We start from the raw sequence: 10,915 nt of genomic DNA, 5'->3' as shown, positions 1-10,915 counted from the left end.
TGGCTCAGTGGTTAGCAGCGTGGTGGCTCAGTGGTTAGCAGTGTGGTGGCTCAGTGGTTAGCAGTGTGGTGGCTCAGTGGTTAGCAGTGTGGTGGTCCTGTGGTTAGCAGTGTGGTGGTCCTGTGGTTAGTAGCGTGGTGGTCCTGTGGTTAGCAGTGTGGTGGTCCTGTGGTTAGTAGCAGTGTGGTGGCTCAGTGGTTAGCAGTGTGGTGGCTCAGTGGTTAGCAGTGTGGTGGTCCTGTGGTTAGCAGTGTGGTGGTCCTGTGGTTAGTAGCAGTGTGGTGGTCCTGTGGTTAGTAGCAGTGTGGTGGTCCTGTGGTTAGTAGCAGTGTGGTGGTCCTGTGGTTAGTAGCAGTGTGGTGGTCCTGTGGTTAGCAGCATGGTGGCTCAGTGGTTAGCAGTGTGGTGGTCCTGTGGTTAGCAGCATGGTGGCTCAGTGGTTAGCAGTGTGGTGGTCCTGTGGTTAGCAGCATGGTGGCTCAGTGGTTAGCAGTGTGGTGGTCCTGTGGTTAGCAGCATGGTGGTCCTGTGGTTAGCAGCATGGTGGCTCAGTGGTTAGCAGTGTGGTGGTCCTGTGGTTAGCAGCGTGGTGGCTCAGTGGTTAGCAGTGTGGTGGTCCTGTGGTTAGCAGCATGGTGGCTCAGTGGTTAGCAGTGTGGTGGTCCTGTGGTTAGCAGTGTGGTGGCTCAGTGGTTAGCAGTGTGGTGGTCCTGTGGTTAGCAGTGTGGTGGCTCAGTGGTTAGCAGTGTGGTGGTCCTGTGGTTAGCAGTGCAGTGGCTCAGTGGTTAGCAGCATGGTGGCTCAGTGGTTAGCAGTGTGGTGGCTCAGTGGTTAGCAGCGTGGTGGCTCAGTGGTTAGCAGTGTGGTGGCTCAGTGGTTAGCAGTGTGGTGGCTCAGTGGTTAGCAGTGTGGTGGTCCTGTGGTTAGCAGTGTGGTGGTCCTGTGGTTAGTAGCGTGGTGGTCCTGTGGTTAGCAGTGTGGTGGTCCTGTGGTTAGTAGCAGTGTGGTGGCTCAGTGGTTAGCAGTGTGGTGGCTCAGTGGTTAGCAGTGTGGTGGTCCTGTGGTTAGCAGTGTGGTGGTCCTGTGGTTAGTAGCAGTGTGGTGGTCCTGTGGTTAGTAGCAGTGTGGTGGTCCTGTGGTTAGTAGCAGTGTGGTGGTCCTGTGGTTAGTAGCAGTGGGGTGGCTCAGTGGTTAGCAGTGCAGTGGTTCAGTGGTTAGCAGTGTGGTGGTCCTGTGGTTAGTAGCAGTGTGGTGGCTCAGTGGTTAGCAGTGCAGTGGTTCAGTGGTTAGCAGTGTGGTGGTCCTGTGGTTAGTAGCAGTGTGGTGGCTCAGTGGTTAGCAGTGCAGTAGTTCAGTGGTTAGCAGTGTGGTGGTCCTGTGGTTAGTAGCAGTGTGGTGGCTCAGTGGTTAGCAGTGCAGTGGTTCAGTGGTTAGCAGTGTGGTGGTCCTGTGGTTAGTAGCAGTGTGGTGGCTCAGTGGTTAGCAGTGCAGTGGTTCAGTGGTTAGCAGTGTGGTGGTCCTGTGGTTAGTAGCAGTGTGGTGGCTCAGTGGTTAGCAGTGCAGTGGCTCGGTGCGGCTCTGAATACATTTGTGCTACATAAATAATACATAGAATAATGCAATAAATTACTGTAAAGTTGAAACAAGTTAATGTTTGTATGGATTCTCCACCATTGGGACAATTTTTTTTACTTATATTTGGGGATAAAAATCATTTTTGCAATTCTGACCATAAATATTGACAATCTTGCCCAGTTTGGCATTTCCATTGGTTTCCAGAGATCATGACTCAGCTATTCTCTCCACATACGGGCCCTGGGATCTGCGGCCACCCAGCATGCACCGCGCCCCCCCCCCAGCTCGGGGGATCCCCCTGTGTTTTGCTATCTCATCGTGACATCACACAATCCTTCCAAAGCCTGATGGGCGTGGTCAGCCTGGGCTGTCAATCAAGAGTAGGCGTGGCTTAGCTTTAGAACTCGGGTAGTAGGCGTGGTTATATGGCAGTCGATCAAAAGTAGGCAGGCAAACCACAAGGCGTGGCTAGCATTTATTGGGCGTGGCTAGTGGCAGAGGGGGTGGATCTGGGTGCGATCAGCTGGTGGGAGGGGGATTTCCCGGGACCTTGTTTATATGCGGGAGGCTGCGAGGACCGGACCGGACACAGACGAGCTGCGTACTCCGAGCTCTGCGCATTCCTGCTGCGACATCAGCGCCACACATCCGGGAAGAAGAAGAAGCCGCCCGCCGCCATGCCAGTCACAGTGAAGGCGTACCTGCTGGGCAAAGACGAGAGCCACAAGGAGATCCGGCGCTTCACCGTGCCGCTGGGCAAGTCCGCCCCGCCGAGCTCCGGCTGCGAGCTGCTCAGCACCAAGGTGACGGAGGTGTTCCAGGGCCTGAGAGGGGGCTCCTTCCAGATGCTCTACAGAGGTGAGTGTGCACCGAGGGCCCTGCGGCATCGGGGGCTGCTGCCAGCACAGGGGGCGCGGGGTGTGCCCAGTGCCAGCTGGAGACCGGCGCCATATACAGCGATAACCCCCCCCCCCCCCATGCACTGATGCCCCCCATACACTGAAGCCCCCCATATAGTGATGCCCCCTATAAGACAGAACTCTGTGCTCTCCTGCAGCGCTGCCCCAGCATATGTTGGCGCTGTGCCCCCGCTCTTCAGTCATTATTAGCCTGAATAATCTATCGGGGAGGGGGCACCACTCAGAAACACATTACTAGATACAATGGGGGCTACCTAAGGCATGTGACAGTATGCTGCAAGAAAGAAGAGGCCAGCCGATGGCCGGGGACCGCTGCACATAGTAACAAATAGCTTTATTACAGTATAGGAGAAGCCCCCAGACCTCACACTGATCATAGCCCGTCTAGAAGAGAGCTTCCCATAAACCGTTCTTGGCCCCAGTGCCGACACTGCACACGGACCAAGGCGAGCAGGCTGATAATGGCTGACCCGCAGACCACCCTTGCCCCAGAGGAAGCCACCCTAGTGGCGAAACACGTTGGGCTTCGTTCTGGCCCCCTGACTATGCACCAGCGGAGTGATCTGTCTGTAGCATCTCAATCATGGACCTGAGCAGCGGCATTAGAGCGGCGGCTCTGCCAATAAGCTATTATTCGCCTGCTTGCCTTCGCCCTTTCCCGATCTTTCAGCCTTTGGATCTGTGGCTAGTAGAACACACCGCTCTAGATGTGCCGTGACTGTCGTTCAGTATTCGCAGGTTTCGCCGCTGGTTTTATGTCTTCATTTGCTTCTGTATCTTCATTATTTCGGTGGTCTCTCCTGTGCTCTGAGTGGACAGGCACTGTAGCTTTTGGGGTCTCGCCAGTGACCTTCTGACTCCCTTTATTGTAGGACAAGAATGGTTTATAGCTATCTCTCGTCTGCACATCTATGATGGGTTTGATGTCTGGGGGGCTTCTCGCATACCGTAATAAAGCTCTTTGTTATGTGCGGTGGTCCCCGGCCATCGGCAGGTTTCTTCTTTCTTGCAGTCGTTGTTAGCGAGTGTCTTCCATCTCCTCCCACGATCTGAGCGGTGACGCCGGAGGAATGTGCCCTCTGTGACCATTAGATCATGTGACAGAGGAGGAGTGGGAGCGCTGTAGGGTAAAGGTGGCTGCGGAGCTCCTGTGGGTGCGGGGCGGCCCGGGGTGCACACCACTTCTCACCTTAGCGCCGTTCACACCAGAGTTAGACAATTGTTTCTCCAAATTCCTGTACGACCTTGTGTGTCAGCGCCTCCCTGGTTTCTGTAATGGGATCTGTCTGGTTTTTGTTATGTTTTCATTTTACCGGAAAGGCACAGGTTCCTTCTACATCAGCCTCATATATGGCGATGCATGAGGCTGGGGAGTCTGGGGTCAGGAGGCACGGTGGGCAATGTGACGCCGGCTTTAGACTAGAGAGTGGGCACAAAACTGATCGGGCGGCATGAGTGACTATGATAAATCAGGCTGTGTCTGTACGACTGTAGAAAATCAGCCACATGGTGCTTGGAGGAATACGTGGCAGAGCAGGGAGGCTGATTCTTGTCCTGTACCTGCATATATGCTGGATGTTGGCCCCCTAGTGTGCCCACCCCTGGGTTCACTGCTGTAGGGTCAGAAGTTCAGTGGGAACATATAATGACTGTTCTCTAATGGAATTAGTACCTAGATATAAGCCACCGTCCCCTCTTTTCTATGCCTGTTTTGGCTGCAGACCTGAGCCGGCGCTTAGACGTTGGCTGCTGGTTTGTACTTGGTATTAACTAAGAAATGCAGTAAAAGCAGTGGGTGGCTGAGATGGGTAGAGTCCAGCAGAACGCGACACGCACTGCCTGGATGCCAGCAGCTCCATTCTAAACTCGTGTATAATTGGAAAATTATAATCTGCCAAGCTGCCTCCAGCACTGCCCAGCTGTTACCTGCCTGCCTCCAGCACTGCCCAGCTGTTACCTGCCTGCCTCCAGCACTGCCCAGAAGCGTGGGTCTGCTGTTGTTACCTGCCTGCCTCCAGCACTGCCCAGAAGCGTGGGTCTGCTGTTGTTACCTGCCTGCCTCCAGCACTGCCCAGAAGCGTGGGTCTGTCGTTGTCACTTGCCTCCAGCACTGCCCAGCTGTTGTCACCTGCCTTCCTACACTGCCCAGAAGGGCAGGTCTGCTGTTGTTACCTGCCTGCCTCCAGCACTGCCCAGAAGCGTGGGTCTGCCGTTGTCACCTGCCTTTCAGACCTCCAGTTGCTAAGCAACAGGCAGAAAACATTTAAACATTTTGTTTATAAATAAGTATTTCCGAGGCCAGCTGACCCGGGAGGATGGAAGTGACACAACGGTTTCCTTGATCTGAGCTCGTTATTCACTTATCAGCATTTAATTTTCTGTTTCCTTTATTTCCAGATGAGGAGGGCGATCTTGTTGCTTTCTCCACTGATGACGAATTGAACATGGGCCTGGAAATGATCAATGATGGTGTTTTCCGTCTGTACATTAAAGGTTTGTGTTGCCTCATGTTTAATTTTCATGGCTACTATCATTCATGAACATTTCTAGAACAAAAACCTAAAAAAAAATGAACTGGACTATAAGTTGGTACACAGTGTGTAGGTGCGTGTTCACACTGAACAGACAAAACCCAAGTTAAAAACAGCGAGCAAATAACTAGCAATTGTGCGTAAAAATAACACGGGGTACTTGATCCACACCTCTGCTTGTTATTGATCGAATCTAAAATCGCCCACCCGAACTTATTATTTAGGGGTCCAAAGGCAGGGAACCCTGCTGACCTTAACAGGTCGCTTGTTGAGGTGGATCAGTCACGGCAATCACTCCAGTTGTTCTCTATGGGACTGTGGAGATGACAAAGTTCATTGCTCGACTTTATTCCTCTTCCTTTGGATGGGATATAACGGTGTACGGTTCACAGGGGCCCATTGTGATACTGCCACTGAAGGGCCACGTACATCTGAAGTCGGCCATGGTCTTCTAGTTGTGGCCTGACGCCCCCATGTCTCTAGATCTCTGCTGTGATCACCTTCTCATTTTACTTATTTCTTTCCCAGAAAGGAGAGAGTGCAAGCGAGAACACCGCGCACATGGTGGACCAGAAACCCCCCAGAACGTGGTGCACCCCAACGTGACCTGTGACGGGTGTGAGGGTCCTGTCGTTGGCAATAGGTACAAATGTCTGACTTGCCCTGACTACGACCTGTGCAGCACCTGTGAGGGCAAAGGGATCCACAAGGAGCACAACATGATCATGTTCCCGACTCCCATGGTAAGGAGCCTTTCTGAATGCGTTTATTCCTAATACGACCTTTGTGTGTATTTGTGGACACGCCGTCTGTCTTACACTGACCGTTTATTCTTTTATCCAGCCCTTTGCACATGGTCGCTGGATGCGCAAGATGCGCCATGGAGGGCCACCATATCCATGGATGCATGGCTGGGGGTTCCCGGGCAGAGGACATCTCTGGGCTAACTGTCAGCGTCCACAAGGATGCAATGCTCCAACTAACCAGCCCACCGCCCCGGAAGGTAAATACTACGTTTCTGACAATTGCTGTGTGCTTTTTTTTTTAACCTTAGTTTCTCCAATCAGAGGAAATGTAGAATAGAAATACGTCACCACTTCTGTATTTATCATTCTCTCTGGATTTTGGATCACATGTACTGAACGTGTGAATGCGGCCTTAAAAAATTATTTTGTCCCCCCCCCCCCCCATATTGAGCAGTTAATAGCAATGACTTGTAGCCACTGTTGCTGTCACCCAGAGACGCTAATTGCTTCATTTACAAACTTTGCTCTCCTATGTGACTTTGTTTTTCTTTTCAATTTTCCTTTGAAACCAAAGGCGACTCTGGCAATCCTTCACAGCCGTGCAGCGATCCTAATGTCGCCTTCTTGCAGAATGTCGGCGAGAGCGTGGCTGCCATGCTGAGCCCCCTGGGTAGGTTTATTCTATTACTGTCCGTCCTCGCAATTCACTTATAATGTAACACTGAAAAATATATATTAAAGTTTAGCTGTTCCTTCATAGAAAACTGGATAAAAAAGAAAATCTTTATTTCCCCCATAAAGTAAAAACTGCCTTTCCTGCACAGACCAGTCTATGCCCAGAGACGGTCCTCTATCTCAAGCACTTTAAATTGTCATCCAGTCTTTTAGTGAGTGGTATTTCTCAGTCGGCATTCTGCCAGCACTATAGGCGCTAGAACTTAATTTCCCTCCCTGATTTTGCTCTCTGCGCCATGACAAATGTTTGTGTGTATGTCTTCCTAATACATTATGAATCCCTGCAGGAATCAACGTGGACATTGATGTGGAGCATGGTGGAAAGCGCAGTAAGGTTTCAACTCCACAGCCCGGTTCTGAAGCCAAAGACTCTCAATCAAGCAGCACCTCCTCCACCCAAAATCCCCCGAGTGACAACAGTAGATCTGAAGAGGGCGCCGCTCCCATGGACACAGACAACATTGCTAAACAGATGGAAGGCGTACACTTGGATACGAACACACAGCAGAGCAATGTGAGTACCGGTGTTGGGGAGCGATGGCGGATGTGTACTGTGTGTCTATGGCATATACTGTATAGGCCCCCCGAGCTTTTACAGACACTGGACACATTTGTTTAGTAAAATGTGTAATTTTCATTCTCTGCAGGAACAAGGCGAACAGAGCGGTGGCAGCGCGTCAGGGGGCGATGAAGACTGGACTCATGTGTCACCTAAAGAAGTCGATCCGTCCTCCGGTGAGCTGCAGTCCCTTCATCTTCTGGATACAGACGTCCCGAGTCCCTTAGACCCACAAAGAGCTACACAAGCACCCACAGGTCTAAGAGAAGCGGCTGTCTATCCACATCTCCCCGCAGGTAACTTGATATTCTGGACATTTGGGTTTTTTTTTTGTATATAGTGTACATTTGGGCGTGACTTAAATGAAATATAGATTTTATTTTTTTTTTTTTTTTTTCCCTCTTCACCATTTGTCCTTCCAGATTAGTTTTAAGTGTATAGAATTCAGGACCCCATAGAGGTGCTGGGGCATATTGCAATCCTCGATGAGGCCAGCCATTTTTGGACTACCAGTTCTCTATTTTAAAAGGAGTCAGTTAGCACAAGATGACTGTTCAAACCAAGTACAAGCGCTTGGTGCACCCCTAGCTTGGCTAAACTGTTAGTTTCCCCCTCCCATCTATCTGTTCCTTCTCCTCGCTGTGTAAAGCCAGAGCTGTCAATCAAAGAAGAAGGCAGAGATGGCTGAAGAACAAGTATGGTTGTGTAGGTGCACAGAACTGTTTGGCCACGCCTTAACGCACCGAGCACCTGGGCTTGGTTTGAACAGTCATTTTGTACTGAAGGTTCCTTTTAAGGACTCAGATTTGAAGGTTACCGCTGTAGTACGATCGTATATTGTCTGATATATAATGCGCATTTCATAAAGATGAGAGGACAGGCTGGTTTACATTACTATTATGGTCAGCTCCTCTCAAATTAAATAGGAATTAATGGGGGGGTATTCCATTTTGCATAAATGATTTAGTAGATAGCTTGATCAGTGTGGGATCCATTTTATTTTAAGAGGAGAAAAAGAAGCTGCGAGGGGACGTTCATTGAGAGTGTCCGACATTGCGGGAGTAGGGTCGTAGTAATTGATCCTGTGCAGTAATCGCTCTTATTTGCCCCCTTTTCTAGAAGCAGACCCTCGTCTCATCGAGACCCTTTCACAGATGCTGTCCATGGGATTCACAGATGAAGGCGGCTGGCTGACTCGTCTTCTGGAAGCTAAGCAGTATGACATAGGGTCTGCCCTGGACACCATGCAGTCTGTGCGCCATATTCCTCGCGAATAGACAGCGTTCCTCTATGCTTTTATTATATCTTTGCCTTCTATATATTCCACTAAATTACTAGTATGATTACTGTGGGGAAATCTCATCTATTTCTTCAAATGTTGAAAAAAAGTTATATGAACTATTTCTCATATAATCTGTCACCTCTGCGCATTGTGATGGTTCCTGTCAAGATCATGGAATAAATCATATCAAGTACTTGTCTCGCATCATTAATGGGTTCATAGTCCCTCTGCGTCTATGCCGGGGGTCCCCCATCCTTTACATTGAGAGCCACATTCGGCTCTGCAAAATGGTTGTGAGCAAAGAAATTGCAGGAGGGTCTAATATCCAGAGTGCCCGTTATAACAGTGCAGGTTCCCCCTAGTAATGCCCGGGGTGCCTTAAAAAGTAATGATGCCCCAAGTGACCCTGTAGTAATGCCTCCTTTGAGGAGTCCTCTACAATGAGGCATAAAGCCACCTGCAATTTACAAGTGTGGGAGCGATGGAGCCATGGGGGGTGTATTGGCATCCTGCAGATGAGGGTTAGCGTGGCCTTCGCAGCCCCTGATCTAAACCTAAAGGTCCTAGGAGTTGGGGTCTACTTCTATCACTTTGCGTTGAGAGCTTTGATATTCTGCCAATAGGCTCCCATTATTATAGAATTGACATTGTCTTGTGTAAAATATTTATATTACACATAATCGGGTTACGATGAATACTTTCATCTTCCACAAAGTGATTGGGATTTATACTGTACGTTAACAGACCTGCAGTGCGTTGTTTAAATCTGCAACATCAATTTCTCTTGCGGGCACGCTGATTTTTATGTGGCTTTTCCCCATAGAATTGAATGCTGGAACTCTGTGCCATTAATAACTCACATGACTCAAAGTTTTGTCAAATTAGATAAATCTATTAAACCTGATTCTTCATAGTTTTTACTGAATATATGAATTGATATCTTCATATTCCTAATTTACTCTCACAGTTGTCCAATGCTAACTATTAATCTACAAAATCTCCAACTTGTCACAAAACCATTTATATATTTCACAACTGTTTGTCCTTCAAGCCATCATCCAGAGGTCAAGAGGAAGGGGTGAAATGGGATTAACTCCCATTGTCTTCAGGTCAATAAACCACACAATGGTCAATCAACATTCTCAAACGATAATAGGTCGATGACCCGCTCACCTGTCTAGCAGAGATAAAACAATAAGTTAGGGCCCTGTCACACATAGCGATACCCGGCAGGGGGGCCGGTCGCTGATAGCTGTCACAGCGATCTCACTGGTGAGATCGCTGTTGCGTCACGAAACTTGTGACTCAGCAGCGATCTCGCTGTGTGTGATGGGGGCTTTACAATAAACAGCAGCTTAAGTGTCAACATCCAGGCTTCAAGCAAAGACAGACACAAACTGAAAAGTCTACATAAAAATAATGTATGGCTTCTGGCCTACTGAGTATACAGTTAGGTCCATATATATTTGGACAGAGACAACATTTTTCTAATTTTGGTTCTAGACATTACCACAATGAATTTTAAACAAAACAATTCAGATGCAGTTGAAGTTCAGACTTTCATTTGAGGGTATCCACATTAAAATTGGATGAAGGGTATAGGAGTTTCAGCTCTAACATGTGCCACCCTGTTTTTAAAGGGATCAAAAGTAATTGGACAATTGACTCCAAGGCTGTTTCATGGACAGGTGTGGGCAATCCCTTCGTTATGTCATTCTCAAGATAAAAGGCCTGGAGTTGATTTGAGGTGTGGCGCTTGCATTTGGAAGGTTTTGCTGTGAAGGAAACAGGCGGTCAAAGGAGCTCTCCATGCAGGTAAAACAAGCCATCCTTAAGCTGCAAAAACAGAAAAAGCCCATCCGAGAAATTGCTACAACATTAGGACTGGCAAAATCTACAGTTTGGTACATCCTGAGAAAGAAAGCAAGCACTGGTGAACTCATCAATGCAAAAAGACCTGGGCGCCCACGGAAGACAACAGTGTTGGATGATCGCAGAATAATCTCCATGGTGAAGAGAAACCCCTTCACAACAGCCAACCAAGTGAACAACACTCTCCAGGAGGTAGGCGTATCAATATCCAAATCTACCATAAAGAGAAGACTGCATGAAAGTAAATACAGAGGGTTCACTGCACGGTGCAAGCCACTCATAAGCATCAAGAATCAAAAGACTAGACTGGACTTTGCTAAAAAACATCTAAAAAAGCCAGCACAGTTCTGGAAGAACATTCTTTGGACAGATGAAACCAAGATCAACCTCTACCAGAATGATGGAAAGAGAAAAGTATGGCGAAGGCGTGGTACAGCTCATGATCCAAAGCATACCACATCATCTGTAAAACACGGCGGAGGCAGTGTGATGGCTTGGGCATCCATGGCTGCCAGTGGCACTGGGTCACTAGTGTTTATTGATGATGTGACACAGGACAGAAGCAGCCGAATGAATTCTGAGGTATTCAGAGCCATACTGTGTGCTCAGATCCAGCCAAACTGATTGGTCGTCGTTTCATACTACAGATGGACAATGACCCAAAACATAAAGCCAAAGCAACCCAGGAGTTTATT

The 10,915-nt window shown here is 48.8% G+C and overlaps 1 protein-coding gene across 1 annotated transcript; it reads left to right on the top strand.

Moving 5' to 3' along the window:
- Positions 1 to 2,137: 2,137 nt before the first annotated feature.
- On the top strand, positions 2,138 to 8,541 carry SQSTM1 (sequestosome 1). The gene is made up of 8 exons (XM_073568012.1): positions 2,138 to 2,433; positions 4,893 to 4,988; positions 5,555 to 5,769; positions 5,870 to 6,029; positions 6,347 to 6,442; positions 6,795 to 7,021; positions 7,155 to 7,362; positions 8,186 to 8,541. Exons 1-8 carry the CDS (start codon positions 2,253 to 2,255, stop codon positions 8,341 to 8,343), a joined length of 1,341 nt encoding a protein of 446 aa, XP_073424113.1. The 5' UTR covers positions 2,138 to 2,252; the 3' UTR covers positions 8,344 to 8,541.
- Positions 8,542 to 10,915: the final 2,374 nt, after the last annotated feature.

This window comes from Dendrobates tinctorius, unplaced genomic scaffold, assembly GCF_039654945.1.
Source record: "Dendrobates tinctorius isolate UK_male_01 unplaced genomic scaffold, ASM3965494v1 ptg000020l, whole genome shotgun sequence".
Lineage (NCBI taxonomy): Eukaryota > Metazoa > Chordata > Amphibia > Anura > Dendrobatidae > Dendrobates > Dendrobates tinctorius.
The sequence above is the reverse complement of the archived record's forward strand: the minus strand, read 5'-3'. Positions and strand labels throughout refer to the sequence as shown.

Coding starts and splice junctions, on each gene's coding strand:
- SQSTM1 (XM_073568012.1), top strand. CDS start 2,253: ATGCCAGTCACAGTGAAGGCGTACCTGCTGGGCAAAGACGAGAGCCAC. Junction 2,434..4,892: donor CTTCCAGATGCTCTACAGAG/GTGAGTGTGCAC, acceptor CTTTATTTCCAG/ATGAGGAGGGCGATCTTGTT. Junction 6,030..6,346: donor CCAGCCCACCGCCCCGGAAG/GTAAATACTACG, acceptor TTGAAACCAAAG/GCGACTCTGGCAATCCTTCA.